Source organism: Ovis aries, chromosome 20, assembly GCF_016772045.2.
Source record: "Ovis aries strain OAR_USU_Benz2616 breed Rambouillet chromosome 20, ARS-UI_Ramb_v3.0, whole genome shotgun sequence".
Classification (NCBI taxonomy): Eukaryota; Metazoa; Chordata; class Mammalia; order Artiodactyla; family Bovidae; genus Ovis; species Ovis aries.
Window position 1 is genome coordinate 27,259,943 of NC_056073.1, and position 27,928 is coordinate 27,287,870.

The 27,928-nt window shown below is 51.6% G+C and overlaps 2 protein-coding genes across 3 annotated transcripts; both read right to left on the bottom strand.

Moving 5' to 3' along the window:
* Positions 1-2,001: 2,001 nt before the first annotated feature.
* Positions 2,002-14,454, bottom strand: VARS2 (valyl-tRNA synthetase 2, mitochondrial). 2 transcript variants are annotated; one of them, XM_027958860.3, is made up of 30 exons: positions 14,329-14,454; positions 13,636-13,872; positions 13,422-13,503; positions 13,205-13,305; positions 12,812-12,933; positions 12,633-12,699; positions 12,448-12,545; positions 11,492-11,573; positions 11,204-11,323; positions 10,339-10,450; positions 9,489-9,577; positions 8,896-8,986; positions 8,554-8,681; positions 8,333-8,436; positions 8,063-8,144; positions 7,705-7,781; positions 7,523-7,598; positions 7,163-7,268; positions 6,908-6,978; positions 6,652-6,777; positions 6,332-6,436; positions 6,101-6,169; positions 5,909-5,987; positions 5,672-5,799; positions 5,386-5,538; positions 3,880-4,086; positions 3,068-3,179; positions 2,747-2,922; positions 2,448-2,576; positions 2,002-2,332 (listed from the first exon to the last, which is right to left on the bottom strand). In XM_027958860.3, exons 2-30 carry the CDS (start codon positions 13,834-13,836, stop codon positions 2,228-2,230), a joined length of 3,198 nt encoding a protein of 1,065 aa, XP_027814661.2. In that variant the 5' UTR covers positions 13,837-13,872; positions 14,329-14,454; the 3' UTR covers positions 2,002-2,227. The 2 variants fall into 2 exon arrangements, with proteins under 2 accessions (XP_027814661.2, XP_027814662.2); XM_027958861.3 differs by lacking the exons at positions 13,205-13,305; positions 14,329-14,454 and having other exon boundaries at positions 13,636-13,750.
* Positions 14,455-14,588: 134 nt separating this feature from the next.
* On the bottom strand, positions 14,589-22,118 carry GTF2H4 (general transcription factor IIH subunit 4). Its single transcript, XM_004018967.6, has 14 exons — positions 21,950-22,118; positions 21,193-21,335; positions 20,823-20,927; positions 20,343-20,474; positions 19,985-20,081; positions 19,804-19,892; positions 19,265-19,376; positions 19,051-19,119; positions 18,767-18,850; positions 18,383-18,515; positions 18,061-18,191; positions 16,965-17,012; positions 16,710-16,788; positions 14,589-14,914 (listed from the first exon to the last, which is right to left on the bottom strand). Exons 2-14 carry the CDS (start codon positions 21,330-21,332, stop codon positions 14,742-14,744), a joined length of 1,392 nt encoding a protein of 463 aa, XP_004019016.1. The 5' UTR covers positions 21,333-21,335; positions 21,950-22,118; the 3' UTR covers positions 14,589-14,741.
* Between the last annotated feature and the right edge of the window lie 5,810 nt (positions 22,119-27,928).

Consider the following 27,928-nt stretch of genomic DNA (forward strand, 5'->3'; position numbering starts at 1 on the left):
CAGATCAGATCAGGGATCAAACCTGGTCCGCTTGCAGTGGAAACACAGAGTCCCAACCACTGAAGCACCAGGGAAGTCCCACCTCCTGCAGTTCTTAAGGCAGGCACTCATCTTACTCCACACTCAAGATGCTCTTGACTTCTTACTGGCTGACTCGAAATGCAAGCATGCAGCCCAGACTTGACCATGAAGGGCTACTGGTATGATTACTTCCTGCTCTCCACAGTACCTGTCCTACCAACCCGCTCCTGCCCCGCACAGCATCACCACATGAAACCAGAGACTGACTCCTTTGGAACAAGGGAAAGGTAACAGTTCCAAACGGAGTATCCCTGAAGATATGAAAGCATAACAAAACAAAATTTCCATCGTTTCCTTGACAACTGTCCTGGGACTACTACCCCTGGAGGAGGAGAGGTAGCTGGGGGCTCTGTAGGACCCCAATATTTCATGACTGACCCCTAGGCTTCACCAGTGGGCAGGTGGGTCAGGTGACTAGACCCCAAACAAGTTGAGGGATTGAATGTCTGGATCTTCAAAAGGATGGAGGAGCAGACAGTGCACTGTTTTTGCTGTTTAATTTTTTATTTATTTTACATGTGTATTTTTCTGACTCTCTCTGATAGAATCAAAGTGGAAAAAAAAAGTGTAGTCACTCAGTCATGTCAGACTCTTTGCAACCCATGGACTTTAGCTCACCAGGGCTCCTCTGTGCATGGAATTCGCTAGGCAAGAATACTGGAGTGGGTTGCTATTCCCTTCTCCAGGGGATCTTCCTGGCTCAGGGATGGAACCTGGGTCTCCTGCATTATAGGCAGGTTCTTTACCATCTGAGCCACAAGGGAAGCCTGAATTGAAGTACAAAAGAGCAGATTTTTGTTTCTCTCATTGGTAAATCCAGGGGATCAGAATAGAGCCCAGCATGCAGTAAGTGTTCAAGAAAAAGGAAGGTGCTCACTCCCTGCTTTTCCTTCCCCTCTGGTGGGATGTGGTATACTGGTGGGAGCATTCCTTAGACCCAGAGTTGGGAAGAGCGTATCAAGACGGCAGGAAAGTAAGATCAAAAGGGATACGGACTTCTCCATTGCGGAGTCCTGCACTGCTTACGCCTAGCAAAAGAAACACCATTATTTTTGTTGCTTTTTAAAAATAACTCTTATTTTTTATTTTTTAATTGAAGTATAGCTGATTCATAATATTAGTTTCAGATGTACAACATAGTGATTCAATATTTTTATAGATTAGCCACCACTATCTCTGAAGCTCAGTTACAGCAGGCAGATAACTGGCACCTAACTTACTGGGCTGAACTCCAGTCATTCCAGCTAATACTGTGGACTAATTCCTTTTATTCCCTGAGCAAGTCTCTTCAACTCTAAAATGGAGCAAACACCCACCTCATGAGGTTCTCAGGAGGAATAAATGGCACCACAGAGGACCCAGCCAGGCCCACCACATACAGTAGTTCTCAGAGCTGCTGGACAGAATGTCACTTGGGTGGCAGGCCCCTGAATTCCACCAATGAGACAAGGTGTGTAAGGTGGCTAGGTGGGCATCTGTGTGTTTCTGTGTACCCCTGTCTGAGGCTGGGCAGTGTCCCTAGCACTGAGGTCTCAGGTACACAGAAGCGGGAGGAACTCGGTCCCCAGCACAGCCTGCAGCTCCCCAGGCCTGTGGGAAGTCCCCCATCCCCTCAGCATCTCTAGAGATAAGGCCAAGAAGCAGGGAAGCTCCCTTTGGTGAAAAGCAGAGGAGGAAGAGCCTGCAGAAGTCGGGCCACTGTCAGTAAGCGCAGGAAGTAAGTGGAACCCGGGTCACTGTGCTCAGGCCCTACTCGGGAGCATCTCTCCTCCAGTGAGGGAGGCCCCGCCCAGCACCCACTCCCACCATGGCCCAGAGCACTAGGAGGCTGCCCCCCTTTTCCCAGACCAGTGTCAGGAACAGCCAAGAGGCGGGAAAGTCAGGGCTAAGGGAAAGGATAAAAGGACCACAGCAGACATGTTTGGGATTTTAAGTTTATCTGAGTGTCCTCCTTCCCAAACTTCCAGGTGGGACTGCGGAGAAGGGAGGCCAGGGCAAAAACATGAGCGTCTTGAGGTCACCCAGTCATCTGACCAAGCCAGTCTGTTTCCTCACTGACAAAACAAAGGGGCTGAGCCACAGAACACCCCGACGCTGCCCGGTTTGTCCCCAGAGGCCTCAAAGGCGGGTCTGGGAGGAAGGAAAGTCACGGGGATGGTGAGCCCCCAGGGCTTGGAGATGCATCCATCAGCTGCCGGAGGTGAGAGGCTGCCTTGTCCAGTTTTGACAACTCCAACTGGAGGGAAGAAAGCTGGGCAAGGAGAGAAGTGGCTGAGAATGGAGGCGGGGGAGCCACCCCGCCCTGCGTGCCCCTAGCCCCATTCCCTCAGGGAGTCCAGTGCCCTGAGTGACTCCCCCAGCCTCACCCTCTGCTGCCTCTGAGTCTCCGCCTCTCCCTCTGATGGGGGCCGGGCTAGGAGGCCATCAAGCTGTTTCTGCAACTTGTGTCTTCGGGCAGCCAGCCGAGGTAGGTGGGTCTGGGGGTCCACCAGGCCCTGTGGAAGAACAGAGGAAGAAGGCTCAGACCTCTGCCGTCCACCCAACACTCCCTCCCGCTCACCCACCACCATTCCCAGACCCCTTCTCACTTTTACAGACCCACCCCTTGCCCTCCTCCCGACATCCTTTCAGCCCCTCCCTGCCTGCTCCAGTCTCCTCTGCTCACCTGCAGCTCCATATACGCCTGACTGCTGTCACTGAGGGGGGCCTGGACCCAGCCCGAGGGGGCTGCTGCACCAGGGGGTAGAAGGCCCACCGCCCCACAGTGGCCCAGGATGCCCAGCGGCTCCAGGAAGGCCTCAAAGAGGCCCCGCTCACCCGGCTCTGAGCTCTGCAGCAGCACTGGGGAGGAACGGGAGCTGTCAGGTGGAGGGCCCAGGTCTTCCTCCCACACATCCTAACTCTGGGCCGTGCCCTCCCAGCTCCACCCTCTTCCCCATCAGACCCTCCCATCTGCAGGGACTCAGGAGCCTGGGGCCCGTCTCACCTCGGGGCCGGGCCTTGGTGAGTTGGTAGGTGGCGCGCAGAGCCCTGAGCGCCTGGACGGACTCCTGAACCCGGGAGAAGCGCCTCTCCAGCTCAGGCTGGTGCCAGTGCTCCTGGAGGTGTGTATCCAGGGTCGGTAAGCGGGCCCCCCCAGACTCGGTCTCAACTCTCCCGGCTCTGACCTCCACCCGCCCACCCCCATCTCCTTAGAGCAACGACCTGCTCTCTCCACCACACACACAATTCACCACCTCAAGGAACAGAACGTGGTGAAAACTAGGGCATCATCTAAGAACGTCTTAGATGATCCATGGACAATGTTTAGACCGAAGATGACAAACAACCAAAAACACGTTATAATTTAAAAGGTATTATTCAAAGCTCACAAAACCAAGTAAGCAAAAAAATAAACTTGGTTAAACTTGAAAATAATTTTTGGGTGTGTTTGCAGCATTTGAAAGCTTAAAACTACACTAAGATTTTTGGGATATCCTGTTACTAAGATCTAATCCTCATCACAACCGTGACGCGTACTATTACTGTCATCGGTTTAAAGATGGAGGAAATCGACACACGGTCACACAGCGAGTGTCAGTCTGGTGACAGCATCCTGCTCTTAACCACTTGCTAATACTGCCCCCGACACCTTAGAGTTATTCCAGCCCTGCAGGAACAATCCATGTTCCTCAAGGCTCCACGGCCAAGTACAGACCAGCACTGTCAATGACCCCACCGCAGCAAGCCCTTCTAGAAGACTTCCCCACCGAGTCTTTACCAGTAATCCCACTCCAAGACTCCATAGGTGTGACTCACCAAGCTGCGGGCACTCGGGTAGGGGGCAACACAGATGCTGGGGGCAGAGGGACCACCAGGCCTGGGGGGCAGCCTCTGCCAGAGCTCTTCAGCCAGGAAAGGCATCAACGGGGCGAGGAGGCGGAGACCGATGTCAGCGCAGAAAAATAGGACCTGAGGCGGCTCCGGGGGCCGAGGAGAGTGTGAGAGCACCGGCTTCACAGCCTCCTAGGGAGGAAGCCAATGGTCAGGGGGCAGCCATGGCCTCCTCCTTCCTTCACACACTCGCCGCCCTGCCAGTGGGGATGCTGTGGGGAAACGGGAGCACCCAGCATCTCTGAGACCATGAGCCGTCCCCAGACACAGTAGGGAGCATGCGACAAGGGGAAATCCAGGGCAGGGACTCAGGGGTGGGTGAGGAATAAAACTGTCAGGGATGTCTGCATTTAGAATGAAAAGCATTGAGCTTTGTGTTTTTTTTTAACCGCAGAGACAGAAAATTTTTTTTTTTAAGTTGAGAAACAGAAATCTAGGACAGGGGTCCTCAGCAAACAGTGTCAGGATCACCTGGGACAAGAAATGAACACTCGCCACCCACCCCGCCAACCTGCCTGCCTGAGCCACTCTGGGGGTGGGACCTGACACTCCATGGTAAACAAGCCCTCCTTTGAGAGAATCCCTGGGTCTAAAGACCGGTACTCTTGCTCCCTGTCGGCTCCCAGCCTGCCTAGGGTCCGAACGCAGCAATTACAGGAACTGAAAACAATCTCCATTCCGATAAGAAGAGCCGACTCACTAGAAAAGACCCTGATGCTGGGAAAGATTGAAGACAAAAGGAGAAGTGAAGTGAAAGTCGCTCAGTCAAAGAGGGAGGCAAAGGATGAGATGGTTAGATAGCATCACGGAGAAGGCAATGGCAACCCACTCCAGTACTCTTGCCTGGAAAATCCCATGGACAGAGGAGCCTGGTAGGCTGCAGTCCACGGGGTCACTAAGAGTTGGGCACGACTGAGCGACTTCACTTTCACTTTTCACTTTCATGCATTGGAGAAGGAAATGGCAACCCACTCCAGTATTCTTGCCTGGAGAATCCCAGGGACAGAGGAGCCTAGTGGGCTGCCATCTATGGGGTCGCACAGAGTCGGACACGACTGAAGTGACTTAGCAGTAGCAGCAACTCAATGGACATGAATTTGAGCACACTCTGGGAGATAGTGAAGGACAGGGTAGCCTGGCGTGCTGCAGTCCACAGGATCGCAAAGAGATGGACACAACTTAGCAAGTGAACAACAAGCCTCCCAACCCTGTGTTGTCAGACTCAGTTTCTAGAAGTGTCCCCTTCTCCTCCCTGCTCCTCGGGTGACAAGCAGGGAACAGTGCCCAGGCCAGTCCCACAAAGAGGGGAACTGGGATTTCTCAATCTCACCTCTCTTCCTATCCTGAGGGAGGAATTCAAAACCCAGTTCAGAGCTCTCTGCCAGGGGACAGGGAGCAGGGCTGCAGGGGGACTGCCCCCGCCTCACTCACCAAGTAGACATCGCAGAGGTTGTGCAGCCAGAAGTGGTGCAGGGCGTGGGTGACGAGTGAGAGCTCGCGGGTGAGGAAGCCTCGCTCGCAGTCCTGGGCCGTGCGGGCCAGGCAGCTGAGGATCCAGGCATCCATGAGGGAGGCGGGGGACAGCTGTGGTTGAGAGGGGGCTTCAGGTTGGGACAGCTCGATTCCCACCCAACCGCGTCCTTTCCTTCCAGACGCCTCCTCCAACACTCAGATGTCAGACTACCCAGCTCCCAAGCATCTCCTCTTTCTCTCTTACCTCCTCCGCAGGTTGGGGTATGAATTCCTCCCCAAGAGCATTCAGGATAAAGCGCAGGGCATTCCAGATCTTATTGCAGAAGTGTCGGAAGCTCAGGACCTCAGAGACAGACAGGTGCAAGTCGCCTCCTGGGAGGGAGTGGAGGTAGGGAGCATGTACTGGTGGCAGCTGCAGGGGAGTCCTTGGCTCCACCCCACCACACAGAGGCCACTGCCCGCTTCCCTCACCCAGGCTTACCCAGGGCCCCATGGGAGCACAGGGTGAATCTCAGAGCATCTGTCCCACACTCGGGGATCCCATGAGGGAAGTCCTTTCTCTGCAACGAGAAAGAAGAGGGGTGGGAGCTGCCTATGAGGCTGCAGGGCCAGAAGGCAGGTTGCACAGGGAACTGGTGGCCACGAACTCGAGGCTGCAACAGGTCAGACTCACCTGCGCCAAGGCTGCAATCGCCAGCTCTGCGGGGTCCAAGTTTCCATCCCTCAGCTTGTCCTGCAGTACCTGGGGTGGGTGAGTAATTCACTGGCCTCAGTGGAAGCCTCTGCCCCTACCAGGGTCCCTGCCACTGGCCTTCCCAGCTCCAGCACTCCTGCCAGCCCCTCCCTTTAGCTCCCCTTCCTTTATCTGGAAAACTCCATCCCTCTTGGAGCCCTCCATCCTGACCTGCAGCTCCACCCCAATGATGATGTCCCGTGGGTCCAGCACGTTCCCCAGGGACTTGCTCATCTTCCGGCCCTGCCTGTCCCGGACCATGGAGTGAAGCAGGACCTGGAGGCATGGAGGGGGTCAGAAGTGGGGTCTGAAGAACTTTCCTCTGGAGGGCCCTTGGCTGTCCTTCAGGGATTAGAGGTTAGGCTAGAAAGTGAATCAGGATAAAGGAACCGGGAACCCAGAAAACCCCATACGAGGGGTTAGAATGGAGGACAAGGCTTAGAGGAGACTGGGGAGTCTCAGAGAAGGGCAGGACACCGAAGGGTCTTTACCTTGCTGAAGGGGAGCTGCCCTGTGAGCTGCGTCCCCAACATGACCATGCGGCCCACCCAGAACAGCAGGAGGTCACTGCCAGTTTCCAAAAGTGACAGGGGGTAGAAATGAGCCAGGTCTGGGGTCTAGGAGGAAAGAGACAAACAGTGAGAGGCCCAAGGGTGGGGCCTCCAGCTCTTCATAAGACTCTCTGAGGGGCCCTGGGGGTCATTTCCTCATCCCCACCTTCACTCTCTTCCTCTCAACCAATCTCACCTCTCGGGGCCAGCCCAGGGCAGAAAAGGGGAAAAGAGCTGAGGAGAACCACGTGTCCAGGACATCAGGGTCTGGAAGACAGAACGGAAACAATTGGAACCTCAGTGTCAGGACCTCGGCCCACTGCTGCCCACCTCTCCAGCCCGACCCTCACTCACAGAGACCAGGGCTCTGCCCCATTCCCAGCTTCCCTGACCCACCTTTCCCACCTCAGTACCTGCTCCCTCCCCTGCCCGCCTCGGGTGGAATACCCACCCCTCTCCAGGGTCAGCTCCGCCCCTGGTCTCCCTGTTAATTCAGCAGCTACTTCTCTGGCTTCAGACTCTGTCCGCCCGACCACCCAGAAGTCCTCCGTATCACCCTGCAGAAGTAAGGAGCAGGGGACATGGTGTGAGACAGCACTGAGTGTTCATGGTCTCCGGTGGGCTGAGAAAGGCTGGCGCCCTCTGGTGGTGAGATGAAGAAAGCTCAGAAGCTGAGCTCACACAACAGAGGTTCATAGATCAGAAGCACAGCAAGGGCAGGGAGCTGGGACCAGCGCTGGAAGCCCTCTGACTCTCGTGCTGAGGCTCTTCTGGCCAAACCCAGCCCTCCCTTCCGCTTTCTCCTACTGACCTTTGCATGTTCCTCTACAACCAGGTAGGCTGGAATCCGATGGCCCCACCACAGCTGCCGGGAGACACACCAGTCCCTGCCGAGAGGATATGAGTGATTTTTTTCTTCCTTTTTCCTATGAGTGATTTCTTAGCATGACCAGTGGGCCCCCTTCCCCCTCCCCTGACAGCTCCCCTTCTTACCCAATGTGGGAAAACCAGTGCTGCCAGTTCTTCTGGTGGAAGGAGGGACTGAGGTCCAGGGCCCCCGACTCCACGGCCTGGAGAGGGAAGGACCTTTAGATGGTGGTTCCCTACCTGCACCCCTGATCCCCATGAATGGGACCAGTGGTCTCTGAAGTGGTTCTGAAACTCAGAAAGAACTTCCTGAGCCTCCTGAGAAGAGTCTGGACTTGAGTGAAGATGCAAGTCAGCCCTTTCTGGGCACCCTGCCTCTACCCCCACAGCTCTCCCCTCAACGAGCACAGCCAGAGAGGGCCCCAGCCTCCCTGTTTCTTCATTCCCGCCCAGGCCCCAGGCCCTCCCCACACTACAGCATCACCTTGGCGGCTCGCTCCCCCATCTCCCGGCAGCGGACAAACCACTGGCTCTTCAGTAGGTATTCTACCACGTCCCCGGAACGGCTGAAAGGGACACAGGACCCGACTCTGCAGCAGGCCCTCAGTGCCGAGGACACACACGGCAGCCAACAACACAGACATAGGGCTGGTATTCTAACACGAGGGGTGCACAGCCCATCCTGCAGTCACTCTTGAGCTTCGCCCATCCCCTTCTGGGGGTGGTCAGAGGAAAGGAGTGCAAACGGGCTTACCTGCAAATGGGCAGCACCATGGGGTGGTTCTGGAGGCCCCGAAACAGGCCCCGCTCCCTCAGTGCTGACAGAATCTTTTCCCGGGCCACAAATCGGTGAAGACCCTGCGGAAAAGTAGCAAAAGTAAAGCTTAAAGGCTGCTAGAAAAATAAGAGAGTAGGGGAGGGGAGATGGGGCAGAGGGTGCCCTCAAAGGACAGGGTATCACTGGGCTGGTACCACCTGCAGCCAGTCCTCACAAAGGGCGGTCATGGTCCCATCCTCCGCAATGACACTCCGGGGGCTCAAGCCGTGTCGGGCCCCCAGCTCACCATCGGCAGGGCTGTGCGCTGGAGTCACCTTCACCGCCCCTAGGGGAGCAGAACTGCCGATAGCACTGAACCCTGACCCTGGCTTTTGCTTTTCCAGACGTGTCACCATTGCCCATGCTACCCCATCCCTCCCTCTCATCCTCCACTATCCACTGAGACCACCCTTCCCCTACTCTCTGCCTCTTCCTGGTTCTCTCCCCTCCCCTCTCCCCCAAAAGCCCTGACTTCCTGTCTCTCCCCTGCCCCCACTTACCTGTGCCCAGGTGTGGCTGAACAGTGCAGTCTGTGATAAGGGGGAGAAGCTGCCCCGTCAAGGGATGACAGAGTTGTCGCCCATGTAGATGCTAAAGGGAAGGGAGAGGGATCAAGGACAGACACGTGTGTCGGGTAGAAGGGCCTGGGCTGGGCATGAGAACCCTGGGAATACGAGGGTGAAAACCAGAAGGTAAAGACCTACAGCAGGGCTCAGGAAACATTTTCTTAAGGGGCCAGAGTGTAAGAATTTTAACCTTTGCAGGCCAGGAGGTAAATTCAGTCTCTACAACTCCGCTCCACCGCCATGGCAGAGTTAGATAACACACGATGGAGCTGCAGACGATACACAGGGAATGAGGGTGGCTCACACAGAAACAGGAGATCTGGCCCATGGGCCACCGTCTGCCAGCCCCTGAGCTGAAGTGTAACATCAGGAAGAGAAGGGAGCTGAGTCAGAGCCACTGGAGAGCTGAGATGAGGGAAGTTCAGGAAAAGGAAGAGGGAGCAGAGAGGAGGAGCTGCCACCCTGAAAGGAAGGGAAGAGAGAGCATGGCGGTGGAAGGCCAGGACGCAGGGAGCACTGAGCACTACCGTGTAGCGGGAGTCAGCAGGATGGACCGCCACGGCCACGTCTCCAGGCAGCGTCTCTGGCCTCGTGGTTCCCACCACGATCTCTGCATCTAAAGACAAAATTCAAGCACTTAAAAGTGGTCCTCGCCCTCACCTTGTATTCTGACACAGCTAAAGTCAGGAGAACTGGGAAAGGTGGGAGGCAGGGATGGTCAAGGTAGAGCAGGCCCCCAGGAGTAACTGGAGAAAACTAGGACCAACATCTATAGGACCCTGGGGTTTCTGCTAAGCTAATGACCGGAGGCCTAAGGGGATGTCTGGTGCTATAGAATTCCTCAACAGCCCGCTTGGGAGACAAAAGTAGGCCCTGGAACAGGCCCCACTCCCTCAGTGCTGACAGAATCTTTTCCCGGGCCACAAATCGGTGAAGACTCTGTAATAAATACAACTAGAATCTTTGCTTGGTGCCCTGATCATAAATGCTGTGCCTTCTTGGAGGCAGCACCAGTCCCTCCTATAAGAAACCTCTGACTATTCCAGATCATCCATCTTCCCTTCTCCAAACTCCTGGGAATACTTACTGCTCAAACCACACTTTAGAACTGATCCTCTGTCTCTTTTGGCGGTAGCAGCCTGCTGTGGAATTACACTAAGCTCCCTCAGGGCAGTGACTGTCTGCACTTTTCTTACATGGCCCAGGATACCCAGGGTGAGTATCACCAGGACGCAATACTTCCAAGGTTCCCTATGCCCCTCCAACCAAGTCACATAGCAGACAGACTAGTGGCTTGCCTCCAAAAGCCCAAGGTGGGCTCAAGAAAACAGGGGAAGCAGAGGTTAAGTGGGTGACCCTTCCAAGGACTACCCTCACCAGGCTCTCCATCCACAGGGAAGGCCACGGAAAAGAGGAGGCCGAAAGACACGGGGGTGGGGCAGCCAGGCAACTGAAGCTCCGTGCGGCCAGGGAGGGGCCGGCTCTCCACCTGGGGGTGTGGAAGAGGCAGGGTCAGAGAGCAACCTCTCTGCAAGGCTCACAGCTGGTTTCCCACCTCCACTCATCCACGGCCTCGGCCTCCCTGCCATCCATCAAAAAGCCACTCAGAGGACGTGGGAGCCACTTCCTTCCCCTCACCTAATCCTTGTGCAGTCACAGTTAAAGAACATATTCCCTGGACTTCCCTGGTGGTCCAGGGAAGGGACCACCTTCCCTGGGTTAAGGGTTAAGAACTCACCTGCCAGTGCAGGGGACATGGTTTGATTTCTGGTGTGGGAAGATTCCACACGCTGCAGGGCAGCTAAGCCCACGCACCACACCTACGAAGCCCTCGCTCTAGAATCTGTGCTCTGCAACAAGGGAAGCCTGTGCACCGCAATTAGAGAGCAATCCCCACTCGACACAACTGGAGAAAGCCCACACACAGCAATGAAGACCCAGCACGGCAAAAAATAAGTAAGTAAATCTTCACTGAGTACTTAAACCACACAGAGGTATTATGCCAGCCTCCTAGGAGTTCTCGCTGAATTCTCACAACACCCCTGTGATGCAGGCATTTCCATCACCTCTGAATTTTACAGACTGAGGAAATTGAGGCTGACAGAGGCTAACAGCCTGTCAGGAGCCACATCACTGGGAGGTGGCCAGATTCAGATGTGAATCCAGGCAGCCTGGGTCCAGAGTCCCAGCTCTCCCCCAGGCTCAGAGCCCTCACAAACCCGCCTATCCTTCTCTGCCTCACCTCAATATCCGAGATGGCGGAGCGTAAGGCACACGACCAGTTGACCAGCTGCCGGCTCCGGTACAACAACCCAGCCTTGTAGAGCCGCACGAAAGCTTCTGTCACGGCCACTGAGGAGCCCTAGAATGACCTGAGTGTCCACATCCAACAGCCTCTTCTCAGCCCACCCCCTCGCCAGGGACCCAGGCATCCCCCTGGCTCCCCTAATATACACAGCAACCCGCCTCCTCACACAGAACTCTGAACACCTCCCTGACACCCACAGGGACCACAGCACCGAACACTCACAGTATCCATGGTAAAGCACTCTCGGTCCCAGTCCAGGGAGGCCCCCAGCGCTCGGAGCTGCTCACAGATCTCGCCACCTTTCCTGTACCCAGACAGATTTGGGTCAGCAAACGTGTCCCAGACATCAACTATGTCCCGGGCCCAGTGAAGCCCCAGCAGCGCTGGATGCTGGAGTGAGTTCGAGACTGATCTAGCCTCAAGAAGCTAATGGAGATACACAGATCCAGTATATGGCTTTCCATGATATTGAAAGAAACATAACATTTCTAGTAAAAAGGGAAGGGGCAGGCGATTTGTGGGAAACACAAAGAAGCTTTACAGAGAAGACAGCATGTGATAACAGACCTGGAAGAATAAGGGTAATTTCAAGAGGATGCAAAGTGGGAACAGGTGAGGAGAGATGATGAAATCCAAGCAAAGGAAAAATGGGATAAATGGAAGAAAAAACATATATATATATACACATGCATATAGATATATGGGGGAGCGCATGCATGCTTAGTCAGTCATGTCCAACTCTTTGACACCTCGTGGACTGCAGCCTACCCGGCTCCTCTGTCCATGGAAATTTCCAGGCAAGAATATTGGAGTGGGTTGCCCTTTCCTCCTCCAGGGGATATTCCCTAACCAGGGACTGAACCCGTGGCTCCTGTGGCTCCTGCATTGGCAGGCAGATTCTTTACCACTGAGCTACCGGGGGAGCCCGTGTGTGTGTGTGTGTCTGTGTGTGTGCACTTACACATAAATATATGCATTTTAACATATACAACACACAACACATGCACACACACCAAGCTTGGAGACCCCACCAAATGCTAAGGGACTTCAGAGCTTACACTCCCACGGGAAGTTAGAGCTGAATGGGAAAAGCCCTGACTACATGTTAGGAGATGGGCTGGGAAGCCCGGATCCAAACCTGCTGTCCCACCCCCTCCTGCCCTGCCCCCCATACTCACTCCTCCTTCCACTTCCACACCTCCCTAAGAAAGTCTTCCCGGCTCAGCTCATGTCTCCTCACTCCTCGCTCCTTCCACAGCTGTTTCTCCACCACAGCCTACAGTAAGATGAGGGGACAGAGAATCAGGTCACTGTGGGGGAAGAAATCCCACTCAAGAAAAGGGACGAGTGGCAAAAGACATACTTGGGTTGCAATCCCTGCATGATCTGAGCCAGGGACCCACAGCACCCGATCCCCACGCATCCGGTGCCTGCGAAAGAAAAACCCTCATGGGAATCCATGGCCTTACATGTTCATTTAGCCTCATCCCTTCACAATTTCTTTCTCTTCCAAGAACTCAAGCAGCCCCACTCCCCTCTCACCAGCGCACGAGAGCATCCTGTATGGCCACGGTCAGCGCATGCCCAATGTGCAGGGAGCCTGTGACATTAGGCGGAGGGATACACATGGAAAAGGTCTCCCCTGTGGCGTGGGGCAGCCTGGCCTAGAAAGAAAGAAAAGTCAAAGGGCAAGAGAGGACTGGATATTCCCTGGGGAATAGCACCCTCTGGTGTCTCCAAAGCAGAAGGAACTATAGGATAAAGTCCGGCAAGTAACAGGAAAGAGAAAAACCTTTGAGACACCAGGGGGAGAAGACAAGCTTTCCCTGCTTTTTGGCAGGCTCTGCAATGTGATTGGCTGTGAGCTCCAGACTCGTGCCCACCAATCTTAGGGACCTGGGGACCATTTAGCACTCCTCCCTGCCAGGTACTAACCTGATATTCTGGTTTGAAGAAGCCCTCTCGCACCCACCAAGGGTACCAGGCAGCCTCAACGTACTGGGGGCTGTATGCAGGAGGCAGGGGTCGGGAGACATCTACAGAGGCAGAGGAGAGCCCCACTAACTCCTGACTTCTGTTCCCAGGTTGCATTTCAGCAGACCGAATGGGCAACCAAAACATGAGGGAAAAGGCCTTCAGGTTTCCTAGTTACCTTTCTTTTCTCCTTGTTCCGTGGGGATTTCATACAACACTCTCTCCTTAGGGGTCCAGGCCTTACTGGATTCTGCAGGTGACTGCAGAGGAGGAACCAGAATGCGGGCTGCAATTTCATGATACCCCAGGCATCTAGAATCCAGCCAGTCTCTCCTCCAGTGCTCTCCCAAGATTTCTCAGAGAACCAAGGACCAGCTGTCGGGACTCCTAACCTTGCTCTTGGGGGCTATCCCAGCCTCCAGGGATGCCTGCTTCTCTCGCAGGCGCTTCTGTTTGGCTTCACGGTTCCTCCGGGAGATGGCTGATCCATCTGGCTCTGACTGGGTGGAAAGGGGACGGGACCTGGGGAGGCCCCGTGAGGGCCTCAAGCCCCAAAGCGGTGGTCGAAAAGAGGTCAGAGGCAAATGAGGCATCGGGAGTGCTTGGCAAGGGGCCAAAGTCTGTTCCAGCTACAGCACATTGGGAGGGTATGGTGGTGAGGGAGGGTCACACCTCCCAAAGTCACAACCTCTTCCCCCTGCCCCTTCCCGCCTCCCTCCAGCACTGGTTGATAAAGTATCTAGCCCATCCCTCACAACCCTCCCTCTGTGAGGACTAGAGTAGACAGGGTCTTCTAATTATCAGCGCTCTTCCGGGACAGGGTATCAGGCCCTCAACCTATTCAGCTGCGATGTGGGGGTGACCATAGACACAGAGAAGGGGGAAAGGACTCAGGGATTCTGGCAGATGATGGACATCAGAGCCAGCAAGAGGTCCCACCAGGATCACTACTTGTCCGCTTGCTCAAAGGCCATCTGCACTGCCCCCAGCCCGCGCGCTGATCCGCCTTCCCGCCCGACACACCGCGCGGGTCCTGACCCTCCATCACTTCCTACTCCCCAGTCGCCGGCCCGCTGCGCGCTCACCCGGTGAGCCCGCCGCTATCCCAGGGCGCCCCGCGGCGGGGAGCGTAGAGGGGCGGCGGCAGGTACTCGGGAACCAGCGAACCCGGCCGGAGCGTGACTCGCTAGCCGCGCGGCGTTGGGGGGGGCGGAGCCCCGCCCGGGCGCATGCGCACTAGCTGGCCTCGGCCACACCTCCTCCTTCTCGCGAACCAATGGCTGTCGACGCGGAGATGAGCGTTGCCGGCGCGAAGAGAGGAAGTTTCGCAGAGGGGTGGCGGGGGTCGTGTGGTTCACTTTCACAATTTTATTAAACTAGAAGAGTCCCGACGTGTGAATTAAAAAAAAAAAAAAAAAAACCTGAGTTCTGAGGCCGCGCCAGCCTCCACGCAGCCCGCCTTTCGGGTTGCGCCCCGCCCAGGTCCAGTCCCGCACTCTCAGGAGTTGTGCTTCTGCCGCTTCCAGAAGCGCTTGACGTCGCTGTGCCCAGCCGGGGTCACCACCATGAGCCGCTTGGCCGAGTTCTCGAACACCAGGACGCCGAGCTCCCGCGCGTGGGCCAGCAGCAGCTCAAAGTCCACTTGTGACAGGAACTGGTTATACAGGACGCCTGGGGTCCGCAAGTCAGGAGCAGCAGGGAGAGAGAGAGGAGGTGAGAACGGGAGGTGGCAGCCCCTCGATGGCAGCCTCAGGGAACCAGCGGTCTCGGCTTGCCACCCACATTTAAATCCTAACACTAGCATGACCCAGCCATATTCAGGAAGGCAGTATAATACAGTAAGAAAACCCATTGCTAACCAAAACCAGAGAAATCATCCCTATGAATTATCCCTCAAATCCTAAAAGATGATGCTGTGAAAGTGCTGCACTCAATATGCCAGCAAATCTGGAAAACTCAGCAGTGGCCACAGGACTGGAAAAGGTCAGTTTTCATTCCAATGCCAAAGAATGTTCAGATTACGGCACAATTGCACTCATCTCACATGCTAGCAAACTATGCTCAAAGTCTTTCTTCCAAGCCAAGCTTCAATAATATGTGAACTGTGAACTTCCAAATGTTCAAGTTGGATTTAGAAAAGGCAGAGGAACCAGAAATCAAATTGCCAACATCCACTGGATCACTGAAAAAGCAAGAGAGTTCCAGAAAAACATCTATTTCTGTTTTATTGACTATGCCCAAGCCAATGACTGTGTGGATCACAACAAACTGTGGAAAATTCTTAAAGAGATGGGAATACCAGACCACCTGAACTGCCTCCTAAGATATCTTTTTGCAGGTCAAGAAGCAACAGTTAGAACTGGATATGGAACAAGAGACTGGTTCTAGATCGGGAAAGAAGTACGTGAAGGCTGTATATAGTCACCCTGCTTATTTAACATATCAGAGTACATCATGAGAAATGCTGGGCTGGATGAAGCAATAGCTGGAATCAAGACTGCTGGGAGAAATATCAATAACCTCAGATACGCAGATGACACCACCCTTATGGCAGAAAGCGAAGAACTAAAGAGCCTCTTGATGAATGTGAAAGAGGAGAGTGAAAAAGTTGGTTGGAAACTCAACATTCAGGAAACTAAGATCATGGCATCTGGTCCCATCACTTCATGGCAAATAGATGGGGAAACAATGGAAACAGTGACAGACTTGATTTTTGGGGGCTCCAAAATCACTGCAGATAGTGACTGCAGCCATGAAATTAAAAGATGCTTGCTCCTTGCAAGAAAAGCTATGACCAACCTAGACAGTGTATTAAAAAAGCAGAGACATTACTTTGCCAACAAAGGTCCATTTAGTCAAAGCTATGGTTTTTCCAGTAGTCATGTATGGATGTTAGAGTTGAACTATAAAGAAGGCTGAGCACCGAAGAATTGATGCTTTTGAACTGTGGTGTTGGAGAAAACTCTTGAGTCCCTCGGACTGCAAGAACAAAACAGTCAATCTTAAAGGAAATCAGTCCTGAATATTCATTGGAAGGACTGATGCTGAAGCTGAAACTCCAATACTTTGGCCACCTGATGTGAAGAACTAACTCACTGAGGATGAGATGGGTGGGTGGCATCACCAATTCGATGGACATGAGTTTTAGTAAGCTGTATGGGAGTTGGTGATGGACAGGGAAGCCTGGTGTGCAGCAGTTCATGGGGTCACAAAGAGTCGGACATGACTGAGCAACTGAACTGAATTGAATCCCTTCCAATTTCCCTCTTCTAGCTGAATCCAAATCACACCCATTCGAGAATTTATTTACTGCCATCAACTCATCCTGAAATAAAACATGCATGGGTTTACTAGCCCATGCAGTAAACAAAAAATAAAATGCATGAACAGCTTTTTCAGTTCACCCAGACTGAATTGTCCTTCTTCTGGCCAATGACCAAAAAAAAACCCACCAGAAACCACGCACCTTCTGTGAACCGGAGCCTGTCCCTTTCCAGCTCCCAGAGCCGAATCTGGTCCGTGATGGTGGGAGGCAGCACCGGTGTCTGCAAGGACAAGGGATGGCCCTTGTAAGATTCAGAAGTACTGCTCCAGGCAGCCCCAGCCCTCCACTCATTCCCCAGATTTGGATTTCCATTTCTCTTTTCCATCACTTCATCACCAGGTACCAAGGGCTCTCAGCCTCCTGCAGCTGTTTGTCCCTCCAGCCTCATTTTTGTACCTGTTTAAGCATCACTGGGTGGGCCCTTGTCCTTAGGAAATGGATGATCTAGGAAAACAGACAAGAATTGGGATCAATGGCAGTAAATAAATTCTCAAGTAAGTGCAATTCTCATTGCACAGAATTCTCAAAAAAGAAAGCAGAAAAGCTACCTATCTCCTAATGTCACTGAACATCAACTGATTGTTTAAAAATTCATAGGCATATGCCTATCAATTCAACACATCCCAGATTAGCTGTTGTCCTTAGGTGTTGCTCCCATTGGTGATGTCTGCCGCTCCTTCTTTGGCATATTTGCCCTTTCCATAGGTTTTTTTTTTTTTCTTTAAATTAACAGCAACTATTATTTTTGAGCACTAACTGCATGGCAGGCTCTGAACTAAATGCTTTACCTCTATTTCACTGACTTCGTTCAACAACCTTTTGTGAAAGTCGCTCAGTCATGTCCGACTCTTTGTGACCCCATAGACTATTCAGTCCATGTAATTCTCTAAGCCAGAATACTGGAGTGGGTAGCCTTTCCCTTCTCCAGGGCATCTTTCCAACCCAGGGATCAAACCCAGGTCTCCCACACTGAGGGCTGATTCATTACCAGCTGAACCACAAGGGAAGCCCAGGAATACTGGAGTGGATAGCCTATCCCTTCTCCAGTGGATCTTCCCAACCCAGGAATTGCCCTGGGGTCTCCTGCATTGCAGGTGAATTCTTTACCAACTGAGCTAGCAAGGAAGCCCTGATAGCTGAAGTGAGATCTATCAGAAGCCCTGAAGGGGGAACTGTCATTATTTCCGTTTTCCAGATGAGGAAACTGAGGCTCAGATAAGAGAAACAACTAGACCACTGTGCAGCTAGGAAGTGGTGGTATTGAGACACAAATCCAGAGTTATAGCTCCTCCTTACGAGTCTTCTGCAGGAGGGTCTACCTCTCCCCACACTGAGAGCCTTGATTTCTCATGACCTGATGTTCACATGTAGACAACTCACCACCACCTTCTGTAATAGACCCTATGCTAGCCTTCTGGTAGGTGACCACCCCATACCCTACAGCCCAAGTGCAGCCTTTCTTTCCACCCACACCTTCCCCAGGCAGGGATACCTGCTGGGCTGTGATGCCACTGGCAATGGCCTGCTGCACGCTCTCCCGGGTCACCTGTGCCACCACCATGTTGGGGAAGCGATAGAGCATCTCAGAGAAAAGGGCAATAAGGGCGATCTGCAGCTCCGACTCTGACCAGAAGATAGGAAGAGAAGATTAGGAGGCTTCCCACATCTAGGCTCCCCCAAGCCTCAGAGAGCTCTGTAAACCACCAAGTTACAAGTGTACGTGACTAGAAACTGGCAGTCCCTCCTGCTTCCTTCCCCTTCTTCCTCCCCTCCCCACCAGCCTGCTCTCCCAGGGGCCCTCTGTTCAGCCTCACCCGTGTAGGCATACAGTCGGTAATTGGTTTCCACAACAATGAAGCCAGGCTGATGTGCGGTGCCCCCAGCCCCAGAAACACCTGATGAGAGATTGATGGCCAGGCGTGTGGGGTAGTAACGCCGAGATTTCCTCTGAAAAGGAGAAGGGAAAGGCCACAGGCCCTCTCTCAGGCCTCACTGCACTACGTCTTCCTCCTGAAACATCAGATTCCTCCCGGTGCCCAGGACCTCAGCTCCCAACTTCTCTCCCTCAAGGGAGATAAGTATTCAGTCCTGGCAACTGCTTCTCATGACTGCCTCCCAAGACCCCACTCTCCTTTAAAGGCCAAGGCACCATCCCACCCCGTCTCTTTGGTAGAGGCCATGTGTCTGGGTGCTCATACCTTCCTCTGGAAAACAAGCCCAAACTCACGCAGATGTTGCAGGAAGTTCAACAGAGAATCACTCATACCTTCCACAGAGTAATCCTGGGGAAAAGGAGAGGCCAGCTGGGGTCCAAAACACATCCCATTCTCCCTTTCCCAATCCCATACACTCACTCCCTCTTTTCCCATCTCTTCCTGTTCTTTGTTCATGCTTATCCTCCACTGTATTGCCCCATTACCTCATTTCCCCTTCCCATCTCTTTACTCTCTTCCCATCTTGCCCACTCAAGCCTCCTACTTACCTTGCCCAGAGTGGAGAAGCTGAGCTGGAAGAGGAAGGAGAGAATCTCCACTAGGTCCATGCCCCGACTCTAGGGAGGAATGGGCAGAGACAAAGGGGGAGAGGTGGGAGGGAGGAAATGAGAGAAAACCAGGGAACAGAGACTGCGGGCAGCAGTCCCTCAGCGGGTCTGGGCAAGAGTAGAGAGTGCTGGCGGGCACCCCTGACCTGCTCACCTGGGCTGTCTGCAGATACTGCAACATAAAGTACCAGAGCTGGGCTGGGGTGTCCAGCAACAGGAACTGGAAGCCGGCAGAGGTAATGCAGGGTGGCTCTCCAGGTTCGGCACTGGTGACAGACAGGGCTCATGGCAGAGGTGTGCAGAGAAAGGCCACCGTCCCACCTGTGTGCCCACGTTTTTTTGTTGTTTGTTTATCTCTTGCCATACTCTGCTCTACTCTCCTTTTAAAAATATTTGGCCATGCCAGGTCTTAGTCATAGCATGCGGGATCTTCCATCTTTGTTGAGGCAAGCAGTATCTTTGTGTGACATGCAAACTCTTAGTTGCGGCATGTGGGATCTAGTTCCCTGACCAGGGATTGAACCTGGGTCCCCTGCACTGGAAACGTGGAATCTTAGCCACTGCACCACCGGAGAAGTCCCTCAGCCCGCCTTTTTCAGTCAACCTTCTCCAATCCTGACCCAAGGTGGACTCAATTTAGCAGGGACTCAAGGACATGGCAAAACAGAGCTGTTGTACCTCCGGCTTCCTCACCTCTTCATGAGCCCAGCCTGGCTGAGGAGCTGAGCCAAGTCCTGGCTGACGGCTGCACTGGGGGATCCCACCATGAAGTGCAGGACCACCTGAGGAACGGAAGAGAACACAGTTGGATGCCTTAAAGGCTGTGGGAAGCAGGAACACAAGCAGAAACACCCACAGAGGCCCAAGTCCTCACCTCCCATCGCTCCTCGGCGTACTTGTCAAGTGAGGGGACGTCCCGGGCATGCTTGTCTGGTCCCAGCTGACTTGTGTCATCAGACCAGGCCTTGCCCCTATGCCAGGACGGCCAACAGTAAGGAACCCTACCTGTGTTCCCCACCCACGCTTCTGCCCTTAGTTGACCCTCATCCCCAGGGACCATGAGTGGGAGACATTTCCTACACCATGTAGCTCCATCTGGTCCAACTTACTCCCAAAGGAGCTTCCAAAAGTGGAGCCTGCAAGGTTGCAGAGAGGCCCCTCAGGAGCTCCCAGGCCAGCAATTCAATCACTATGTCCCCTACCTAATTTAGGAAAAGACGGAAGTGACATACCCACCCAGAAGGGCAATGCGGAGGTTTTGGCGGAAGATGGGGTTGAGGATGAGGCCCTGGAGACCACCAGGGAGCAGCTGGGTGTGCCAGATACGGAGGCCGCTCAGCAACCCCGTGCTTTCCTCCTGAGCTCTGGAACAGAAGCAGAGAGGTGAGGGAGATAACTAGGGAACAGAAAGGAGACCCACAAAGGTGTCAGTTTCTGCCTTTTCTAAACTGGTGGTCCTCGGAACACCATTTCACAGAGTGAGATCAGTGTCTTAAGGCAAATTTCTTTACTGTAACACCTACCAGAGCCTTGTTACAGACATCACAACTCTCCGAGAGGCAAATTACAGTAATGAGAATTTCCCAAATGTGTTTAATTACAAGTTGTTGGTGTCCCCATTAATATTTCCTACAAGTGTTCCAAGAACAGCAGTTTGGGAAGCCTGGCTGTTGAGAAATTTGTATCTGGCTAAAAACGCAGGAGAGACTCACTTGCTGAATTCCTTCTTCACCCACAGGGCTACAGCAGCTTGTGGCAAAGGCTGTTCCAGAAAGAGCATCCGCATCACCCAGTTCTTAGCCAAAGATGGGAGCTCCCTATAAGCGGGCAGAGGGACAATGTTAACATCAGAAACTGTCTTAGAACTGCATCCTTGCCATCCATGGCCTCTCAAACATCTCACATTCACCCCCCACGCTTTTACCTGTCTTGCTGCCGCCACATCCTCCATATGGCTTTGCCTGACACACTTTACTCTCCAAGCCCACCACGGCTAAGCTTCTACCCACAATAACTTATTTCAATCTGCAGGCCCCATTACATTTCCCCACCATGGACCCTACCATGAAGGGGGTTCCTCACCTGAAGACAGCCAGGCAGGTGGCAGGGTGCCCATACAATCGATCCAATATACCAGGGCTCAGGCCTCCTAGGAATTCCTGCAAATTCCTGCATTGTAGGTGTACTCGATTCAGTCCACCCCTGGAAGGGGTGCTCTCCATCACCTGAGAGATGCAAGTGTTAGTGTACCCCCACAAGCCATGCCAGCATCACCCCTCACCTTTCTAATTCTGATTCCCGATCCACCGGCCCCCATGAAAACTCACCTATGGTTTCCTTTTTCATGTCACTCACCTCCTCTTGTTTCTCCCAATCCTGACCAACCTCTCCTCTTTTCCTGCCTTCTCACCTCACTTCTGACCTAAACACCAGTCTTCTCTCAATTTCTAGATAACAAAATTGTCAATTGTCCCATATTTGCAAAAACACTTGATATTTCAATGAATTGTCTCATCTTTACCTAAGCAGTGACAAAGACACTAATGCGCCCAATCCTTTTTCCCTTCTGCCTCTCTTGGTCTGATCAGCCTGTAAGTTCCAAATTCGTATGTTCTTCCATCTACTTCTTGGCCCCACCTCGTGCTGAGCACGGCAGTAACTATTTTTCCCCTCCATGTCTCCCAAATCCAGTTCCACTTCTTTCCTCTTCCCTCACCCCATTCACCCTGATCTACACCGCACGATCTCCCAACTTGTCCCCTACTTTCCTCCCAATCCTCGCCTCTCTCTCAACTCTCTCTCTCATATTTCGCCATCCCTTCTCGCCTTGCACCCTTACCGTAACTCCGTGTCGATCCCCTTTCTCGTGCACTCCGAGTCACAAGCCGTCGCTTATACGAGGCTTCCTCCCTGGAAGAGGAATAGGATGGCGGAAAATGACAGGGAAAAAATGGGAGAGAGACGAAGAATTTCACCGACTGGAGTTCAGATTGGAGGATTCAGAAGAGAAGGGAAGGGGTGGAGAAGTGGGGAGGATAAGAATCGGCGCTGCACTCGCCCACAGCAAGGCATGCTGGGAACTGGAGTCTTGTCCTTCCTCACCCGGGAGCAAGCTGAGGCGCATCTGACTTCAACTCCCAAAAGGCACCGCGAGGAAGCCTAGCGGAGAGAGGCTGGCTTGTATTTAAGAGCGCCGGCAGCACCAGAGGTCTGGCTGCTTGGTTCCGCCTCCCTTTCCACCCACTCGGCTAACGGCGAGTCTAACTGACTGAACTGGAGTGGGAACGCTGGGAGTAGAAATACCCCGAGGGCTTCCTGGCGGAGGTGCAGAAACTGCTTGGTGGTGAGGCGCTTACGTGTAGAGACGCAGGAAACTGGGTTCCTTGAGCTCAGTTGCTTCCCGTAAAATTGCAATAATGCACTTTCCAGAGCATTTTCTCAAATTAGGTGTTAATTCAATCCACTGCGCCTTCCTAGGTACCTAAAGTGAAGTCGCTTAGTCGTGTCTGACTCTTTGCAACCCCATGGAGTGGGGCCTGTCAAGCTCCACCATCCATGGGATTTTTCCAGGCAAGAATACTGGAGTGGGTTGTTGTTTCCTTCTCTAGGGGATCTTTCCCACCCAGGAATCGGAACCTGGGTCTCCCGCACTGCAGGCAGACTCTTTACCGTCTGAGCCACCAGGGAAGCCCAAGTCCTCCACAAATGTTCTCATGTCCTGCATGCTTCCGCTCACCTCCCCAGTTCAGTTCAGTCGCTCAGTCGTATCCGACTCTTTGCGACCCCATGGACTGCAGCCAGGCCTCCCTGTCCATCACCAATTCCTGGAGCTTACTCAAACTCATGTCCATTGAGTTGGTGATACCATCCAGCCATCTCATCCTCTGTCGTCCCCTTCTCCCACCTTCAATCTTTCCCAGTATCAGGGTCTTTTCCAGTGAGTCAGTTCTTTGCATCAGGTGGCCAAAGTATTGGAGTTTCAGCGCTTCCTGTTTAATTAGAATATCCTAATAAATGCAGTTTTTAAAAGAAAAAATTGATTGGACTGATTTGATTTATGAAACTATTACCGGGTGAGGGAACTTCTTCAGTAAAAGCCAGAGCTACACGGTCACCCAAATTCCTGAAAGGCAAGTTTTATTGGGAAGATCCCCTGGAGAAGGGAATGGCTACCAAGTCCAGGATTCTGGCCTGGAGAATTCCATGAACTGTATAGTCCATGGGTTCAGAAAGAGTTGGACACCGTTGAACGACTTTCACTTTCATGTTTTGTTATTCCCACTTTGCAGACTAGAAAATGGAAACTCATTGAGAATAAGAAATTTGTGATTGTGATCAGATAGCTAGAAAGTGCTGAAACTGGGATTTGAAGTACATTTCCAAGTGACCAGGAATCAAAATGGTAAGACTAAAGCTTTGTTACACTTTGTAGCCAGCCCATGCGTGTTTTGTTGCTCTATTTCTTGAACAATGTTTAAAATCCTCAAAGAGTGACAGAAAACTGGCAAAGCTACTTTATGACAGATGTTAAATAAGGTTAAAGGACAAATTATAATCTTTTATTTTGGGGGGCTCCAAAATCACCACAGATGGTGACTGCACTCATGAAATTAAAAGACGCTTACTCCTTGGAAGGAAAGTTATGACCAACCTAGACAGCATATTAAAAAGCAGAGACATTACTTTGCCAACAAAGGTCCATCTAGTCAAGGCTATGGTTTTCCAGTAGTCATGTATGGATGTGAGAGTTGGACTATAAAGAAGGCTGAGAGCCGTAGCATCATTATGCTTTTGAACTGTGGTGTTGGAGAAGACTCTTGAGAGTCCCTTGGACTGCAAGGAGATCCAACCAGTCCATCCTAAAGGAGATCAGTCCTGGGTGATCATTGGAAGGACTGATGTTGAAGCTGAAACTCCAATACTTTGGCCATCTGATACGAAGAGCCGATTCATTTGAAAAGACCTTGAGGCTGGAAAAGATTGAGGGCAGGAGAAAAAGGGGACAACAGAGGATGAGATGGTTAGATGGCATCTCCGAGTCAATGAACATGAGTTTGGGTGGACTCTGGGAGTTGGTGATGGACAAGGAGGCCTGGTGTGCTGCAGTTCATGGGATCGCAGAGTCGGACATGACTGAGCAACTGAACTGAACTGATAATCTGGGAAGAAATGGTGGATAAACTAGCCAAAATACAAAGAGCACTTATCACTCAAAAGCAGTAAGAAAAATAAACAATATAATAGAAATACTAAAAAATAACAGACAGTAAATGGAATAAACACAAGTGCCTTGTAACCAAATGAAGAAACTCTCAAAAGTGATTCTTGGGGCTTCCCTGGTGGTTCAGTGGTTAAGAATACGCCTTGCAGTGCGAGGGACACTGGTTCGATCCCTGGCCCAGGAAGATTCCGCATGCCACAGAGCAACTAAGCTCATGTTCCACATCTACTGAGTCCACACACTAGAGCCTGTGCTCTGCAACAAGAGAAGCCACTGCAATGAAAAGCCTGTGCACCGCAATGAAGAATAGCCTCCACTTGCCTCAACTAGAGAAAGCCTGTGGGTAGAAAAGACCCAGTGTAGCTAAAAATAAAATAAATACATCTTAAAAAAAAAAGTTATTCTTTGCAACCCCATGGACTATACAGTCCATGGAATTCTCCAGGCCAGAATACTGGAGTGAGTAGCCTTTCCCTTCTCCAGGGGATCTTCCCAACCCAGGGATCGAACCCAAGTCTCCAGCGTTGCAGGGGGATTCTTTACCAGCTGAGTCACCAGGTAAGTCCAAGAAACTTTCACCTTCACTCTTAACTGAAAGTGAAAGTGAAGTCACCCAGTTGTGTCCGACTCTTCGAAGCTATATGGACTGTAGCCCCCCAGGCTCTGTCCATAGGATTTTCCAGGCAAGAATACTGGAGTGGGTTGCCATTTCCTTCTCCAGGGCATCTTCCCAACTCAGGGATAGAACTCAGGTCTCCCTCATTGCAGGCAGACTCTTTACTGTCTGAGCCACCAGAGAATTCACTGTTAATTAAGGAAAAATAATTTAAATAAATAATGTCCAGTTAGGAATGATAGTAATAATGACAACCTCACTGTTGGCTTCAGTATACATGAGCACTTGACCATATTCATAATATTTTCGTGGAAAGTTGACATAGGCATACCCTTCTAAGGGTAATTTGGCGATATGTACCAATGGTTTTAATGATTACCCTTTGACCTAGCAACTCCCCATTAGGAAGGTAGCATACTGAACTTCCACATGGGTAGAGAGATATACATGCAAAGATGTTTACTAAACTGTGTTTGTTGTTGTAGCCTGAAAACATTGGAGAGAGCCCAGATGTTTATCACTGGGAGCTGGTTAGATAAAATGTGGGTCTTTGAAATATAGAATGCCAGGCAACACTTGCAGAGGAGGTCACTGCCTCCTGGCCTGAACTGTGGACCACCTATCATGACAGGGAGAAAAGGAGATTACAAAGTGGCACACGGAGTCCAGTGCCATCTTTTAAGTAAGCATTTATGTGTGTGTAAAACTGAAATAGGCCATATGCTTCATTTTAATCAGAACAAGCAAGGGGAGGTGGGTGGACTGGATCATGGTTCCCTACAATGTAGGGAAAACTAAGTCTGCACTGTCCAGAACAGGAGCTGCTAGTCACCTGTGGCTATTTAAATTAACTAAAATAAAATTTTTAATTCAGTTTCTCAGTCACAGTAGCTGCATTTCAAATAATAGTTGCATGTAGCTAGCAGCTACCTATTAGATGGTGCAGTTGAAGACCATGATCACAGAGTTCTCTTGGAGAGCCCTGCTTTAAGGGATGCAAGGGGTCTGATATCCGGCTGAGCACAGTCTGAGTTCTTAGAACTGGCCTTCAAGAGGAAAGTCAGCCTGGGCTCCTTGGAGCTGCGATTATGGAAAGAGCTCCCTGACTAGGGCTATCCACTCTGTGTATGAAAACATTCTATGATGGGTAATGGAGAGCTCATGTCTTCACCCCCTCAGGTGTGCTGGAAAGAAGGAACAGAGCCAGGAGCGGCCAGGCTGTTCACCATCAGTTTTTCCATTTCCCAGCTGTGCTGTCCTGGGCATATTGCTAACCTAACATAGGTTTATCTTCTCTGCAAAATGGCAATAACTTCTTCCTGTGTTGAATTAACTAAGATATAAAACTCCAGAAAAACATCTACTTCTGCTTCATTGACTATGCTAATGCCTTTGTGTGGATCACAACAAATTGTGGAAAATTCTTAAAGAGATGGGAATACCAGACCACCTGACCTGCCTCCTGAGAAACCTGTATGCAGGTCAAGAAGCAACAGTTAGAACTGGACATGAAACAATGGAGTGGTTCCAAATTGGGAAAGGAGTACATCAAGGCTGTATATTGTCACCCTGCTTATTTAACTTATATGCAGAGTACATCATGAGAAACGTTGGGCTGGATGAAGCACAAACTGGAATCAAGACTGCCGGGAGAAATACCAATAACTCAGATATGCAGATAATACCACCCTTATGGCAGAAAGTGAAGAGGAACTAAAGAGCCTCTTGATGAAAGTGGAAGAGGAGAGTAAAGAAGCTGGCTTAAAACTCAACATATAAAAAACGAAGATCCTGGCATCTGGTCCCATTATTTCATGGCACATAGATGGGGAAACAACAGAAACAGTGACAGACTTTATTTCCTTGGGCTCCAAAATCACTACAGATGGTGATTGCAGCCATGAAATTAAAAGATGCTTGCTCCTTGCAAGAAAAGCTATGACCAACCTAGATAGCATATTGAAAAGCAGAGACATTGCTTTGCCAACAAAGGTCCATCTGGTCAAAGCTCTGGTTTTTCCAGTAGTCATGTATGGATATGAGAGTTGGACCATAAAGAAGGCTGAGTGTCGAAGAATTGATGCTTTTGAACTGTGGTGTTGGAGAAGACTCTTGAGAGTCCCTTGGACTGCAAGAATATCAAACCAGCCAATCCTAAAGGAGATTAGTCCTGAATATTCATTGGAAGGACTGATGCTGAAGCTGAAACTCCAATACTTTGGCTGCCTGATGTGAAGAGCCAACTTACCAGAAAAGACCCTGATGCTGGGAAAGATTGAAGGCAGAAGAAGGGGACGACTGAGGATGAGATGGTTGGATGGGATCACTACTCAGTGGACATGAATTTGAGCAAACTCTGGCAGATAGTGAAGGACAGGGAAGTCTGATGTGCTGCAGTCCACAGGGTGGCAAAGAGTTGGACATGACTGAGCAATTGAACAACAGCCTGGCACATAGAGGACGCTCAGTAAGTAGCATTGTCATTATTTTCTAAAAAAATAACCAAAAACATGTAAATTCATACCTGTAGTAAGTGCTATAAAGAAGAATCAGGTGCACTGAGAGCATCAGGAGGGGATTTGACCTGGTTGGGCAAGTCAAGGAACATCACTGAAGGACAAGCTGGAGTTAACAAGGCAAAAACACCAGGGAACTATATTCCAGGTGGAGGAAGAGCAAGCTGCAAATTCTATGTGGCAGGAAGGACTGTGTCCCTTGGCAGGACTGAAAGAAGGCCAGTAGTGCACAAAGTAGGGGGTAGGGGAGCAAAATTGCCCCAAAAGATTTTGTTCTATTTTGAGGCCCATGGGAAACCATTAAAGGGTTTGGAATAAAGGAGTGGGTTTAGATTTGCATGCCTAAAGATCACACTGGCTTAAACAAACCAGAGAGGAACAGAAACAGATCCTGGGAGATTACTCAGTGGTCCAGGCAAGATGGAAGTAGCATGTGCCCCGATAGGGATGGAAACAGAAATGATG

Bases quoted from the DNA above. Each gene is read 5' to 3' on its own strand.
- GTF2H4 (XM_004018967.6), bottom strand. From the start codon at position 21,332: ATGGAGAGCACCCCTTCCAGGGGTGGACTGAATCGAGTACACCTACAA. The intron at 18,192-18,382 runs GTGAGGCTGAAC...TCTTCTGGTCAG, and splicing joins CCGACTGTATGCCTACACGG to AGTCGGAGCTGCAGATCGCC. The intron at 17,013-18,060 runs GTATCCCTGCCT...CTGTTTTCCTAG, and splicing joins GTGGCATCACAGCCCAGCAG to ATCATCCATTTCCTAAGGAC.
- VARS2 (XM_027958860.3), bottom strand. From the start codon at position 13,836: ATGCCTCATTTGCCTCTGACCTCTTTTCGACCACCGCTTTGGGGCTTG. The intron at 11,574-12,447 runs GTGAGTATGGGG...GTCTGGGTACAG, and splicing joins GTGTGGAAGTGGAAGGAGGA to GAAAGGTGGCGAGATCTGTG. The intron at 2,923-3,067 runs GTGAGACGGGCC...GTTCCTCCCCAG, and splicing joins CACCAAGGCCCGGCCCCGAG to TGCTGCTGCAGAGCTCAGAG.